Below are 15,774 nucleotides of genomic sequence, written 5' to 3'. Positions count from 1 at the left end.
AACATTTATTTTTATATTTTACATTCATAGGAATTGCATTAAAGTAATTAAAATCGTGTAATTTATGCATTCTAAAATATATTGAATAAAACATTTGGAGTATGTCGTTATTGTAGCATGCAATGCCCCGTCGTGCGTCTAGAGGGCGCCCTTGTGCCTTTAGATTTTCGGCGCGCATTTGACACTCGAACCCGCTGTGGAACTGGAGAAGCGGGTGGGAGGCTGGCCGTTAACCCGTTCCGGTACCATTGGTTTACTGAGGCGATTAGAAGCCCGCCGTTGTCTTGAAGGAGGAGCGACGTTTGACAGGAATCGGGAAGCTTCTTCATCCGTGAGACAGCAGCAGCGCAGGGTGAGTGCGCAGCTTGACTGAATGACGGCTGGGTGGGAGTCCAGCTACCTAGCTTGCCTTGACCCAAGCTTGTCCGACTGAATTTGAATTGCGAACCGGAGATGCCCGAGCTATAAACCTAAGCTAAATTACCAACCCAAGAGAATAAACGACGTAATATTTAAAAGTATATAGCTGGTAAGTGAGTAGTGTGCATGTATTCACTATACGTAAAACGTTTAGGTAAGCTAATATGCTAGCTGTCAGATCGTGTCTGGTTTCCTATCCGATGTCATGTTCGATTTGTGTACCCCACTCAGAGCTAGCGCTTGTTTTCTTGATCAGATATTTGGTTTGGCAGTATCTGTACATTTAGTCGCTGTTGATTTGACACCTAATTTGTGTACTTAGCTCGATAGATGGCAGATACTCTCTGGATACTACTAGTAGCTACATCACTGACTATTCCAAACAACCGGCTAATGTGTCCATTTTCGGGCACAAGGGGGAAACACGTGTGGATGGGGGGAGAATCAGCCCCACCCTGTAAATACGCGTGGAGGAAATCAAACAGATGACCTTCTAGTTAGTGCTAGGACTGTTTCCTGACTTGCGTCATACATTGAGTTCATAGTTTGGAGATGAAAATGAAGCTGCTTGATTTTAGTCTTGCATCCCGTTGCAACATTGCCTCTACTAATCGATACATTTGTTTAAAGTCCAATGGAGACATATGACCAAACATCAATGTCTCTGTAATCAAACTACCCTGTCTGCTTTTTACATTTACAGTTTGGTGTAATGAAGGCGGAGGAGTGAACTCAGAAGATTGGAAGACTTGTGAAACGGCAAGCAAAGATGCTTGAAGCTGATGACCAAGCAGGTGCTGCAGTTGAGGAGGAAGACGAGGAAGACATGGGGAACAGGGACTTGGAGACTGAGGTCATGCGGTTGACTCTTGAGCTCCAAGAGGCCACAGAAGAAAAACTCCAGGCTGCACGCTATGGCCTGGCAATGCTGGAGGAAAGTGCTGCCCTCAAGAAGAAACACAGTCAGCTGGAAGAAGAGCATGAAACCTTGAAGCTGGAGCTACAGCAGCTCAGAGAGGTAGGAACATCTAGGTCATTCTGCGTATATACCCAGAGTTTGTGTACTAGTTTGTCAATAGTGTTTTGTAATTTTCTCTAATGGCTTGAGTAAATTTATTAGGTGAGAATTTTATATCATACCAAACCTTTTTAGTGTTTTTGCAAGACTGTCTAAATACTGTCCTGTAAAAACAAGACATCATAAGGAACAACAGTTGTTTTCATTTTAGTTTGAATAAAAGGTAGCGTTGCCTTTCTGTATTTGCCTGATGAGTGACACGGATTTGACTGTAATTTCTTTATTTGCATTATAATCATTCTGAATTCTGCCTTTACATTTACAGCTATGGTCAAACCTTTATCAGTTTTGTGCTTTTGTCCCTAAACCTTTTCTCTTGTTCCCCCCTTTTGAGGAGGAAAAATGCTCACCCCCCCCCCCCCCCCAACCCACCCACCCACCCACACACACACCGCAAAAAAAACTGTGACAAAATAAGGCAAATATGTTCAGCTTTAATACCATATCAAAGTACCAAAACATTCCTGCTGCTAGAGACTAGAAAAAAATAAATAAAGGATCATTCACGTTGTGAGAACAATATCATTGAACCTATGAGCAAAAAGAAAAGAAAAGATGTGTTAATGGCTGCAATGTGACTGCTTTGTGCTGCACATCTTTTCAGAACAAGGTTGTAGGTTCTCTCTGTTCTCTGTTTTTAAAGTGGCAACTGCAGAAAAGTCTATTTTACAAAGATAGGATGTAGAATGGAAGCAGAATGACCACAGCCTTCTGCCCCATGAGTGGATGCTCCCTCTCCACACCCAGCCAGAAGTCAGTGAGTGTCTATGCTGTAAACCTCATGCTCAGAGTGGAGTCTGGCATGATTTCAACGAACTGATCCTCCTCTCACGCGCGCCGCACAGTTTGGGAGCCACTGCTTTTGAGTAACAGGGTTGGTAGGGACTTGAAGTGTTATAGCTAAGTTTTTTAAAGACCCACTCCAATCGAATCTAACCCGCTGTACAATTTTAGGGGTGTATTCAGAATGGACACATTTGGTACGCTTAAAGTGAACCAGAGTTTGTTTCCCCCGATAATCCGGAACAAATTTTCAGTCTGAATACACCCAAGCGGATCCTGGCCCGGAACCAGGATCAGTCTGAATAAGTCTGACTATAGACCAAACGCAAGGTTCAGGACTCGATCGAACAAATTATGCGGATTGTATCTGGAACAAACGGTCTTCCTAGTCTGAATACACCAAAGACGGATACCCGCTCAGACGAGGAAAACAAAGGCATACCTGGATCTATTTGTCTGCAACTGGATGCATCAGAATGGAGCGGAGCAGGAAGCTTGTGGTCTGCACAGCGTATTTTCAACGCCACAAATACGTTTTTTTATGTCAGTTTTTCATCTGCTCTCGATTTACACCAATTTAAAGAAAGAAATACTCAGAAATGCAATTTTTTTATGTTAATTTTCTTTATAAATGTCCTCCATCATGAGAAAACCAGAACAGAAACACCATTTTCACTGGAGTGGGTTTTTATGTCGGAAGGTAATTCTGGCACGTTTTTAGTTTAGCAGAAATTCAGATAATAGTTTTAAAAAATAAAATCTGGTAGACATAAAAATGTACTAGTATAAATGTAATTTATTTATTGACAATTTTTACGTCATATTTTATATCAGCTTAGATCTCATTTCTTAGATTAACACTCACTCTGTACTTTGCCAGATTTAAACAACCGAGTGTGCAGTATTGAGCTCAGTACATCACCATTTACAGAAATTTATTTTTGCGTGTTTGAAACGGAAACAGATGCAAAATATATGCCAGATTTGTGGCTAGAAGCGAGGAAAAATGTGTGATGCTGCTGCCTGGTTGACATGTAGAGTGAGAAACATTCTGGAAGAGACTGTTCTTCCTAAAGATCCTCTCACTCAGCTTTCCACCTGATACCAGGTTTCAGGAGATGCTCGCCTCTAAAGGGTCAAATTTCCCCTACTCTGTATAAAAAAACCTCTTTCAGTGCTTAATGTGACTTTTAAAATACACAACACCTTTTATTTTATTTTTTATTTTAGAGTGTTTACAACCCCTTTTTGTAGAAACCACATGCAGCTCTTTTTCACTCATGACTGTTTGCTTGTGTAAAGGCTTTTGCAGATTCTGTGAGCAGCCAGAAGCGCGCAGCTGCTGATGGAGAGTGCCGGGAGGAAAACCTGCTGCAGGAGACTGCGAGTAAGGAGGCTGCCATGGCAACCCGCCTGGAGGAAGTTCAGGCAGAGCTCAAACAAACGCGCCTCGCTCTGAGCAACACCCATGCAGAAATTGAAAGATTGGGGGTTCTCTCCTCCCAACTAAAGAAGGTAACATTTATTCAGTCAAAACTTTACTGATATAGTATTATTTTTTTAATCATATCAATGACTTTTATAAGTAACATAATCTGCATATATTTTGAAAAACTGATCCGCATTTGCCATGTTGATTTCTAAAAGTTATTTTTTACATAAAAGTTGAGTAATTCATCTTTCTCATGTGCTTTATTGACACTTAATGATTCTTAATTCTGTCTGATAAAAGCTAGGAACCGGATATTGATAAATCATGTAATAAAATGGTTACAGTAGAACAGGGGTGGGATTATATAAATTCGCTTCCTTCCACTCCCTTTTCAAGCAATAGTTATTAATATGTTTAATTATCCTAAGTTTGATTCGTCATTGTATGAATGTATAACTGATGATTGTATTGTTTTTGTGTATTCTTATTTGATTGCTTGAAATAAACCATTTCAAAAAAATTTCCCCAAAAAATACACTTGTGAATTCTCGCCATAGTCATTTTTGTCAGCCTTTCCTTAAGAAATAACCTAGATCTACATTTGAACAGGTAATTTTACATTTCTAAATGTTGATGGTTATGGGTGACCTTTTTTCTGAAGGAGTGCGAGTGCCTGGAAGCAGAGAAAGGCCATCTGAGAGATGAAATAAAGGAGTACAAAGTACGGGAGCTGCGGCAGCTGCAGGACAACAGTGAGCTGGAAGAGGAGAACATTTCTCTGCAGAAGCAGGTGTCCGTGCTCAAGGAAAACCAGGTCAGTTATGCCCCAACCTCATTAACTGCATCACCAAGTTGGACATTTGTAGGATGCTAAATGAATGAATAAATGCAAAAGCTAATTTTAGAAAAAAGAAAAAAAAAGTAGCTTTCTGGTTCTAAAATGTTGTCTAGAGGTGCTCTGGAAGTATTTGGAAAGCGCAGAGCAGAATGGCAGTAGGGCTTTTTTTCATAAGATGTGAAACTGAAAATGGTTTCTACAAACCCCTGGCAGATGTTCTTCCACTTAGAAACTGAGACGGTAATTCTTTAATCGTGTTTCCTTTTTCAGTCATCTTTTGTTTGCATTCTATAAAAACAAAGCAATCAAATATAGAATTTGATTTTAATTGGTCAGTTTTTGACTGGGAAAGTAAACATACATATGGAATTATGAAGGCTAACAGGCCTCTTTAGATAATGTATTTTGGTAAAAGAACAATATAAAGTTTCTGGATTTCTTAAACATTGGCCATTTCCCATGAGTCCTTTGAACCAGGTCTCTGTGTGCATCTGTTTGTTGATGGCTTTGAGCTTGGTCGTTGCTCTCAAGGACCCACTGTGTTTTTGCTGTTTTTAACATGATCTTGTGGCATTTTTCTCATTATAGAGGACCTAAATTGAAAAAAAAAAATAAAGCTCCAAATAGCATTTCTGAGTATTTCTCTGTTCAAATCGTTGTGAATCAGGAGCAGACACAAAAAAAGCTCATACTTGACATGTAGAAGCTGCAGTCTGCTACAATCCTGCCCTCAACTCCGACGCAATTTCTATTGGACTACTGCCGCTCTGCAGAAACTACTTCCTAGCAAAAATGACCCAAGTTGATTGATTTTGGGTAATAGCGGCATAATCAAAATTAAGACTTCTGAGAACGCTTTTACATTAAATCAAAAGATGATCCGACTTGAACCTTCTGTTATGCTTTCAGGTTGAATTTGAGTCGATAAAGCTCGAGCTGACCCAAAAGAATGAGGAGCAGGAGGACCTGCGGGGCCAGCTGGAGGAGGCAGCCAGGCTGAGGGAAATTGCAGAGAGGCAGCTGGAGGAAGCTTTGGATGCGCTGAAAGAGGAGAGGGAGCAGAAAAACAGTTTGCGCCGGGAGCTCTCCGCCTTGACCTTGAACCCCTTCGACTCCGTGGGGAACCTGGAGCTCCACTTGGACCATCTGGATGACAGCCATGTGGAGGGTCAGGGTGGCGAGGGCGAAGAAGACAACCAGGATAGTGGTTATAACCCCGGCTCTGGATCTGGGTCGGCCCCGCCCTCAGGCGGATCCAAAAGCAATGGCGTTGTGCACCGCTACTCCACTCCACGCAACAGTGACAAGTTCCTGCGGGCTCCGGCCTCGGGGCTGGTGTCTGACCTGCTGAGCGAGTTGCACTTCTCTGACAGTCAGAAGCTAAAACAGCAGCTCCTGCAGGTAGGTCTTCATCACCACAGTCACTATTGACTAACGGTAAACAGCTTCACGCCTTACAGGGCTGGTGAGATACATGAAACTTGAGCTTGAACCATTCTTTATGACCTTCACGTCAAACTATCGTCTATCTCAGTAACTGTTGAGAGTTGAGTGGAGTAGATATCTTTTCCGTTTAGGCTAACATTCATATTATTTTCAAACCTGGATAGCTTGGAGTTTAATCTGTTAACTAGGGTTAGTGAGAACGGCCCTTAGCCAGCCCCTGATGAAGATGATACATTATTTATGGTGCACTTAAGGTGGGGGGTTGGGTTAGGAAACTCCTACTTAACAGATGTTTGGACTCTGAATGAAGTTTCATAAAAAATGCACGAAGTGTAAAAGGAGTGAGGGAAAGATTTGTGTTTAAAAAAAAAAGGAAAAAACTATAAATTTTGCTTTGAAAAGAAATTCGCTCGATCTGAGATGGGGCTGGGCGAAAAATGTCTATGGAACTGTTTGGGTTTTGCGACTTCAGACTTGGAGCAACAAACCGCATGCTGCCAAATCTGTTTGAAGGCTGTTGCTAGCAAAAGTAGGTGTGCGATGAATTTGTTTCAACATCTGAAAGTGTTTTCCCTTTACAAGATGCTCCAGCTAGTGGTATCTCACAAAACTGCATTGTTTTACAAAATTTTTTACAGATTGTATTTAGTTGCACTTTGTGTTCAGGCCAATTTCCAAAGGAAATGTTAAAATAAAAGAATTTCTTTTAAATATTCTGTCATTCATAATTTTTGTTAAATAAAGTAAAGGGGGAGAACAAAAGACATGGAATCGAATTTGATGTGAAAAAATTGGAGAGTTTATTTTTGGCCGTGTCATCCAGCCCTAATCTGAGATTATTTTATGTGTGTTTGTATTTTTTAGGCTGAACGAGACAAATCCAGCTTGGCCAGCAAGGTGGAAGAACTACAAATGCAGCTGATGATGTCCAAACAGGCTCTCAGTCAGCAGCAAGACAAGGTCGGCTCGCTCATGCAGCAGCTGGATGCTGTGCAAAGTAGTCAGCATCCAACCCAGGACGCGGAGAAGAGCGGAGAGAATGAGAAAGAAAGTGGGGGTGATGGAAATGCCGACTTTGACTATGAAGTAGACACCAAAAGCAAGGAGGTGCTGGAGGCGCGGATGCGTGCGGCTAGTGAGGAGCTTCTGAAGCTGAGGGATGAACTGTCTCAGGCGGGAGCTCGATACAACACCCTCGAACAGAAATACAAGCAGGAGAAGGATCGCTGGCGGGGAGAGGCCCAGGACCTGGCCGACAAAATCCGTCAGTGCATCAAGTCCAGCAAGCAGGACCAGGAGCGAATCAGCGAGCTGGAGAAAGAGATCGGAGCCACACGGAAAGTGGCGACGGATTCTGAAGGGCACTTGAGCGTCGCCCAGGAAGAGCTGCTAGCTTTCTCAGAGGAGCTGTCCAACCTGTACCACCACATCTGCGTGTGCAACAATCTGACACCCAAGCGGGTCACCCTGGACTATTACCGGGACGGTGCCAGGGCGAGCAGTGCCCGGAGGTCCCACCACTTCAACCCACAGCACACCGCCCAGAAGAAGCCCCGAGCCAACGACATGTTCATCTCCAAGGCTGCGGCGCTGCAGTTCATGGGGGAGATGGACAGCGCTGGAGCCAGTGGAGAGTCCCCCACCTGCCCCAGTTCTCCCACCCTGGACTTCAGGGACCCATCTAACGTTCGCAACTTGGTGGCCGTCATCCGCTGCCAAATCAAACACCTGCGGGTATGATGGCTGGCTTTCACGACACTCATTCAGTATTTCTAAAATAATCATCGTTGCAAAACCATCATTCTGTCATCCAGACGGTGACAAGCTTCCTGCATTTACAAAGTTTTCTCCAAACCCAACACTCTGCTTAGACGGCTGTAAGCTGCAGCCTTGTCTGCACAAATCCCTCGCCTGCCTTGCCACGTGCACATGTGCTGGTTTGGAATGGATTAGACTGTCAGAGGTCAAACGTGTACGATTCCTTAGAGTAAGATGTATATTGTCTAAATTACAGGCAAAATATATGTTTATAGGATCGGATAAGACAGAAACTGTTTGTTAAGTATTACCAAACTCTGGGAAGATTTCCAAACCAGTAGGAATATATTATATTAAAACAAAAAATGATTGTTGTCCCCTAGGTGGCCGTGGACTTGTGTCGTCAGCGGGGTGCCATGCCTTACTCGGGGCTCAGCAGCAGCGGCGAGACGGAGCGGGATGCTGAAAGCCTCTTGGAGGAAGTCTTAAAGCTCAAATCTCTCCTCAGCACCAAGAAAGAACAGATCGCCACGCTCCGAACTGTCCTCAAGGCTAACAAACAGGTGAGCCACAGGCTGCAGAGCCTTAGCTTGGCTAAAACCTCCTCAGATGGTTCGACTTTTTTCCTCCATTTTCAAAACTCTTCTGGTGACATTAGAGCGATCACTTTGCATTAGTTCACTTTAACGCACTGACAATTTGAGCTTTTATTATTATGAGTTGTAGAGCCCTACTAACTTCATATTGTATTCAGTTATTCTGTTTCAGTTGAGAAGTTTACAACCAGTGTCACATAAAAGAAAAAGTCATCTGCAATTGTTAAGATTAAGCTGTTCTAGCTGTTTTTAAATATGTATGAGATTAAAAAGTGACATTTCTACACAATCCTTCCTCTTTTAGCTTGAAATTTGGGAAGTGAAAGTTATAACTCATCCAGATCTTTCCCATGATTGTATTTTTTTGTTTAGACCTCGTCTGTTCTCTGATAACATTTGACAGAATCTCAGTTGTACTTTAACACTTCATAGATGGCAGGCTTCATGTTTGCATCATTCCTCCCTTGTTAGTCCAGACAGGAGTGTTGTTTCACACTTTGTACCTCCCGTTCATGCTCTTGAGGAGTGAAGTGGGCTTTATTGAGCTGTTACGTGGCAGTGAGGTTATAACATGATGGTGGTCCGTCACCTACTAGCTGATTGTTTTGAGTTCAACAAAGACGAAACACTCTAACCTTCAAAAAGCCTCTAAAATACTTTTAATTTATCAAAATACCTCAAAAAGCTGGGATAATTGTGTTTAGTTACAATTGCAGTTATTTTACACCAGTGAAATGTACATTTAATTAGGTTTGCTCAAAGCACTTTTTCTCAAATGTAATCCTCTGGTTAGTCAGGTCTGGGTGTCGCTATAAAAATGCTGAATCCATTCGCTTTCTTCCAGGTTCATGTTTCCAGTTGTTCTTTTATTTGATTAAAAATCCACCAGTGAATTTTTCCATATGTTCAATTTTTCATTCAAAAAGAATGATATTTAGTTAACTGTTGATGTAACCTGAACAGAGCCAGCCTCTGCGACACAGGAGGAACTTGTTTTTGTGATGGAGGCGGAGCCTATTTTTATAACCACTCCACTGCGACATTAAATGGGTCAGTCGCAACTTTTCCACCTCCTTGTTTTATCACACATACGCACTGCAATCCAACAGTGTGACAGTCTGAGTGTGTTTGTGTCTTAATGTTGTCAAAACAATTTGATGTCGTTGACCTTATGAGAACTTGGGAAATGAATTGGTTGTGGCTCCAACCAAACAAAGTCAATTCAGTCTCCATTGTGTGTGATTGGTCATAGTCGGTCTGATTCATCGTTTCTATGGCAACCACTCTTGCCAATCAGGAGTGAGCTTGATGGAAGTCCACACCCCTTCCACTTGAAAGCGAGCTCGGGAGAATCTGTCTTTGAGCGTTCGCCGTCAGACTTCATACTTTTTATTCAGGCATCTGAATGGTCAGTTAATAACTCGAATAACTTGCACAACAGATAAAATATCATGAAAAGCAAGAATAGTTGTTAGTTCTAATGTTATGAGTTTATTTTTTAATAGAAGTCTATGGGATTTTGGCTTCTTGGGACCAGCGGGTACTTGTTTGGAACGCAAGGGGGGAGGGGTGACTTCATCCAGTTTTCATATACAGTCAATGGTTCATACTGATGGTTGAAGAACAACAAACCGTCACACTACACACACACACACACACACACACACACACACACACACACACACACACACACACACACACACTAATTCTCTCAAGGTGATCTATTTGACAGACTGTCAAGTCTAATTCCTGTAGCAGTGTGACCTCCTAATCCATGGCTCTGATGTAACATGTTTACAGTATTAACACGGGGAGGACAGCATCTTTAACTCTGACTATTGTGTCTGCAGAAAAGGCCAAATCCATTCTTTCTAACAAAATGTTTAAAGCAATTGGCTTCTGCCTGAAAAATGATGAGTGACATGCACTTCAATGAAGCACTAGTTATTGCATTTAGAAGTCTGGATTTTTCCCCCTCATATTTGCATTCAATGTATTTGGGATAAAAGAGAGATTTTGTTTAAGCCATGATAAAAAAAAAAAGGACCTATAATGTTTTTCTGTCTTTACAGACCGCTGAGTTGGCCTTGTCTAATCTGAAAGCCAAGTATGAGACGGAGAAGAGCATGGTGACTGAGACCATGATGAAGTTGAGGAACGAGCTAAAGGCGCTGAAGGAGGACGCAGCCACCTTCTCCTCACTCCGGGTCATGTTTGCCAGCCGGTAAGAGCCCCTGTTTAAGGAAAGATAAATGAGCCTTTTTTTTAATTTGGTTTTTGCTTCACCACTTCTGTAGTAATGCCCCCTTTTTGTGCATCTTTTACTGGTTAATAAGCTTGCCTTGGTAACTATGCCTTTGGACAATCCAAGGGTTCACGTGAAGATTATAAACCACATGCTTTGCCTCGTGCTAACTCGAGGAGCAGACAAGGACAGATATGTCTCCTTAGGTGAGGTCAGTTTGAAGAAGCAAGAGGTTAAAGTTTTCCCAGAATGAGTAAAATATTAGATAGAGGCTCGATAAGACAAAAAAGGCATTAAAAGCAAACTAGGTTTTCTTATTTTTTTTATAGTTACCATTGGACCAGTGTGCATCAGTCTTCTTCAGCAGTGACACCTTTGAGATGGCATTTAATATCTAAGGGGGATGTGAGCACAGACAGAGGTCAAGGACTGTGGTCTGTCAGCAGGCAAATTATGACTGCTTTGTGAAAGAGTTTGTTCACACTGCCATCTAGTGGAGATCTGGAGTACGTGCACTTCACCACAATAAATGTCTTTATTTTAGGAATTTCTATTGATTTTTATTTTCTATTTTTTATTTGATTGCTATAGCAGATACTAAAGATTACATATGAAATACTAACTGAATATAAGCTGTGTTAAGCATGAGTTTTTGAGTGTTTTAACAAGCTTCTGGCTGCTCATGCATGTTGCCCGATGACTTTCAGATGTGACCAGTATGTCACTCAGCTGGATGAGATGCAGAGGCAGCTCGCAGCTGCAGAAGATGAGAAGAAGACCCTGAATTCGCTCCTGCGCATGGCCATCCAGCAGAAACTGGCTCTTACTCAACGCCTGGAGGACCTGGAGGCCCCTCTGTCTCCTCACAGCTTGAACAGCAGTCCCCGCCGCTCCCGGGCCAAAGAGCTCGCCAATAAATCGGGCCGGGCGCCTCGGAGCCCCCGAAACAGTCCCGCTCGCACCCCGCTGAGGAGCAGCCCGAGGGCCAGCCCCGTCCTGGGCAGCAGCGTTCCTGCCTCCGCCACCCACCACTTGCGATCTCTCACGCGGAGTCTCCACACAAGTCCTGTAAGAACCTCTTCTCGCATTTCTCCTGAAACGTCCTCTCAAACAGACGGCCGTCGAGGCAGGGGTCTCCCGCGAGACGCCACCTTTATTAGAAGCCATAGCACCGGCAATGTTTCGGTTTGTGAGTCCTCTCCAACACGTAGGGGCTTGATGTGCTCTTCAGTCGGTGAGGCAGCTGGGAAAAAGAACGGCAGGGATTCAAAAAAGGGGGAATCGGGTTGCAGGGCTTTGTTTCCGGTCCGTCAGGACACTTTCATCACAACTCGTCTGGCTCCTGCCTCTTCCACTGCTAATCTAACCTCTTCTCAAGCTTTGCGAGTATATTCTAACACCTTTACAGCATGGGGTGGAAATGATCGACAACCACATGTAGATGTTTCTGTTGGGAGAAAACATGTGCCCCACTGGTCTCAGTCTGTGCAGGCGACATGCAGTTACACAGGTGAGAGAGCGTCTGTAGCTCCACAGAGGAACACAAAATGTTCAGGAGCACAGGCAAGTTCATCGCTCTCATCTGAGAATGTGGGGACTTATAGAGAGTCTGGATTTAGATCGAATAAAACCACAGAGCAGCAGAACCGAGAGTTTGTGAACATTTCTAGCGGCAAAAGCCGAGTCTCAGCATGCAGAATTCGAAGCTCTGAGTCAAAGTCAACGCGCAGGCGCTAAAAAGCCTGGAAGTTGAATGAATACTTAAAATATCCCACTTTCAATTGTTTTTTAAATAGCTTTTTTGTTGAAAGTAAATGATGAGTAACTGTTTTTATTAGACAAGTGTTTTCCTCAGATTTTCTACATATCTTCTTGTTCTTTTTTCAAAGTGGAGTTGATCTAAATGTTTCTTTTCTTTGTCTCACCCTGTTTTTGTAGCGCTGAATCACTCCTCCCCTAACCCCCCCCCCCCCCCCCCCCCCCCTTCTACATAAGGACCTGACTTGGTGTTCACTCCCATTCTCCTCCTCTCCTGATGTGGAGCATCCTGTCCATCCATGATCTGACTCTGCATCCTCCTCTCCACCCTTCAAAAATGTGGACTGAAAAGTATTTAACAAAAAAAAAGAAGAAAAAAAACTGCCTGTCATTCCACCCTGTTGTTCCTGTGTCCTTGGAGTGGAGAAACCTGCATGCACCCTGGAGAAGAAGACGGATGTGCTGCTCATTCCTGTGTCCAACTGTCATCTGGTTTTTTTGTGTTGTGCTGAGCCCAGAACAGTATTTTTTCCAGAGCGCCAGACTTTCTAGTGGACAGCATTAACTATCCTCAGGCTGTGGTCTGTTCTCTGAAGACCGAGCGTCTTCACACTCTGCCTTTTAACCTGTCATCCTGGTCAGATCTCCATGGTATTTTTTAGTGTCGTCTCTCATGGTCCTGGTCGTTGTTTTTATAGGTCAGGAGAAGTAGAACCTGCTGTTGTCACTTTCTTTTACTCTGCAGTTACTGCAGTTACCTTCCCCTTTTTATCCTGTGGTGTTTCTCTATCTGCGACTCTGGCCTGTAAGCTTCACCCTTTAACATGACAGTTTGTATGGAAATAGATCAGCCATATATTCACCACCTCAGGTGAAACCACGAGGATTCAGATGCAGCGTTTAGGAAACCTTTTGAAGGAAGTACTTTACAGACTAAGGCTGGGAGAGCAGGAGACTAATCAAAGCTATAGGGCAGCAAAAATGTTTAGCCATTCTGAGGTCGATTTACATTAACATTAGCGTCTTACAAAACAAAAATACATTTCCTCTTGAGTTGAGAGTTCACAAATCCTGAATTTGCTTGATTGTCCTTTAAAAACGCTCAATAACGTGTTCAACCCTCCTTTTTTGTTAATAACAGATCCTTTTTAAGTGCTTCTATGGTTTATAGCTCATTGAAATCACATGTGTGTCTATTACCTACATATGAAAACCATCATGAGCCCAGTCTATGTGGAAGTATCCTTTTCTGTTTTAGATTCTACTGCCAGTAGAACAAGATGTAACCGAGATGCTGCTTTTATTTTGAAGGATGACGATGCTGAATAAGTATGGCTTTGCTTTGCTGGTTGAACAGTTACAACAAAGCAAAACCATGGGAATGGTCACAGATGTATTTATACAGCTGCATGGATTAACGGCAGTGGGAGGATTTTTAGACTGTGATTTGAGGACAGAATGAAATTAAAATTTTGTTCTGAAACCTTTATCCCTTATTCTCAAGCACTTGGCCACATGTTATATTTAAAAAATAGTCAATCTAAAATAATTCTTAATAAATAAAGTTTGAAATGCCCCTTTGATGGATCATGTTACTTTTTACTAATCTGGTTTTCCTGAAGAAGCCACACCCTTTTCTTCTCTTTCTTTAACTGTTTGTGCCTTGGTTAAGACATTTTTATATCACTCCTCAACACTGTACGTTTTAGTTTCTGTCATTTTTGTTAAATATACTTTGTCATTTGCTTTTGGGGAAGCTCATTAAGCGATGTTGGCACTGATTACTGTGATGTTTCACTGTGTTAAAATATTGTCACTTTTTAGCCAGAATTATTTTATGAGATTAAATTATGAGGACTTGTCAGCGCTCCTGGATACCAGTGGTCACCTTTATATTTATTGTAAAAACGATGACCTTTAATTAAAGTCAAGAATGGGATAGTTTTAAAGCTCACCAGTTCCATAAACCTTTGTTTTGACGTTTTGACTGAAAGGTGAACATGTTTTATTCTAATGTCACATTACAGTGAAGGATGTGAATGCTCTTCTTATTCTATTGAATTCATTATGTGTAGATGTGTATAATTGTAATTCTCATTGTTGTATGATAACTTAATTTATGTGAGCTGCATCTGATGTAAATTAATCTAGCTTCCATGCACACTCTGTGTTCCTTGTTTCAGAGTCATACACTTTAGGTGTATGTATGCAAGCCGACCTCCAACCACAAAATAAAAAGCCAACACTCTACCAAACTCAGCTTGTTGGTTTTAATGGGAGTGGGTTTTCTGGAAAAGACGAGAAAATTCTGATTATTTTACTCTTGATATACTCAAAGGTAAGAACTACTAAAAACATTTGGCTGTTGCATAGCAACAAGGACAAAGCTGCTTTTCTTTGCTTCTGAATCCTTTAGAGTTGCGTTTATTACGTAAACAGTGATGGTAGTTCAAATGTCCTGAGTGATTTTCTGTCGCAAAAGATCAACTCCAGAGTTAAAGGCAAACCAAGTTTGTATAGCATATTTTGTGTACAAAGACGATTACGTTGAAATAAGTTGTACAAAGGTGTGATCATTTAGACTAAAATTTAAAGTAACAGTACATTTTTGAATCAAATCAAATCAAATGCAGCTGAGAACAGTTGGGTCTTTAACCTGGATTTACAGTGGGGCAAAATAAGTATTTACCGAAGTGAGCCACCAAAAGTCCAAGATCTCCCACTTAAAAAGATGAGAGAGGCCCTTAATTTTCATCATAGGTATACCTCAACTATGAGAGACGAGCTGAGAAAAAATATCCAGAATCTGATTTTTAAAGACTTTTTTGTAAATGATGGTGGGAAATAAGTATTTGGTCAATAATGAAAGTTCAACTCAATACTTACTTATATACCCTATGCAATGACAGCAGTCAAACATTTTCGGTACGTTTTCACAAGGTTTTCACAAACCGTTGCCAGCATTTTGTCCCATTCCTCCATGCAGATCTCCTCTAGAGCAGTGATGTTTTTGGGCTGTCACTTGGCAACATGGATTTTAAACTCCCTCCAAAGATTTTCTATTGGGTTGAGATCTGGAGACTGAGTAGACCTTGAAATACTTCTTACGAAGTCACTCCTTCGGTACCTGGACAGTGTGTTTGGGATTCTTGTATTGCTGAAAGACCAGCCATGTTTCATCTTAAACGCCTTTGCTGATGGGAAGAGGTTTTAACTCCAAATCTGATTATTCATTTTTTCCAGATCAGTTCTCCTGGTCCTTTTGCTGAAAATCAGCCCCAAATTATGTTGTTTCCACCCCCGTGCTTTACAGTAGGTTTGGTGTTCTTTGGATGCAATTCAGCATTCTTTCTCCTCCAAACACGACAAGAAGAGTTCTTACCAAAAGTTCCATTTTGCTTTCAACTGACCATAGAACAT

The 15,774-nt window shown here is 42.0% G+C and overlaps 1 protein-coding gene across 2 annotated transcripts; it reads left to right on the top strand.

Annotated features, from left to right (window-relative positions):
- Positions 1 to 149: 149 nt before the first annotated feature.
- Positions 150 to 14,609, top strand: LOC101169205 (protein bicaudal D homolog 2). 2 transcript variants are annotated; one of them, XM_023956791.1, is made up of 10 exons: positions 150 to 352; positions 1,124 to 1,438; positions 3,584 to 3,796; positions 4,375 to 4,527; positions 5,461 to 5,952; positions 6,862 to 7,731; positions 8,139 to 8,318; positions 10,424 to 10,575; positions 11,304 to 11,664; positions 12,535 to 14,609. In XM_023956791.1, exons 2-10 carry the CDS (start codon positions 1,190 to 1,192, stop codon positions 12,538 to 12,540), a joined length of 2,676 nt encoding a protein of 891 aa, XP_023812559.1. In that variant the 5' UTR covers positions 150 to 352; positions 1,124 to 1,189; the 3' UTR covers positions 12,541 to 14,609. The 2 variants fall into 2 exon arrangements, with proteins under 2 accessions (XP_023812559.1, XP_023812560.1); XM_023956792.1 differs by lacking the exon at positions 150 to 352 and adding an exon at positions 373 to 529.
- The last annotated feature ends 1,165 nt before the right edge of the window (positions 14,610 to 15,774 follow it).

Source organism: Oryzias latipes, chromosome 7 (assembly GCF_002234675.1).
Source record: "Oryzias latipes chromosome 7, ASM223467v1".
Classification (NCBI taxonomy): domain Eukaryota; kingdom Metazoa; phylum Chordata; class Actinopteri; order Beloniformes; family Adrianichthyidae; genus Oryzias; species Oryzias latipes.
This window is presented reverse-complemented; position numbering and strand designations above follow the sequence as displayed.

Excerpts from the sequence above, each read along its gene's own strand:
- LOC101169205 (XM_023956791.1), top strand. The coding sequence starts at position 1,190 with ATGCTTGAAGCTGATGACCAAGCAGGTGCTGCAGTTGAGGAGGAAGAC. Across the intron at positions 1,439-3,583 it reads AGCTACAGCAGCTCAGAGAG|GCTTTTGCAGATTCTGTGAG; the intron begins GTAGGAACATCT and ends GCTTGTGTAAAG. Across the intron at positions 4,528-5,460 it reads CCGTGCTCAAGGAAAACCAG|GTTGAATTTGAGTCGATAAA; the intron begins GTCAGTTATGCC and ends TTATGCTTTCAG.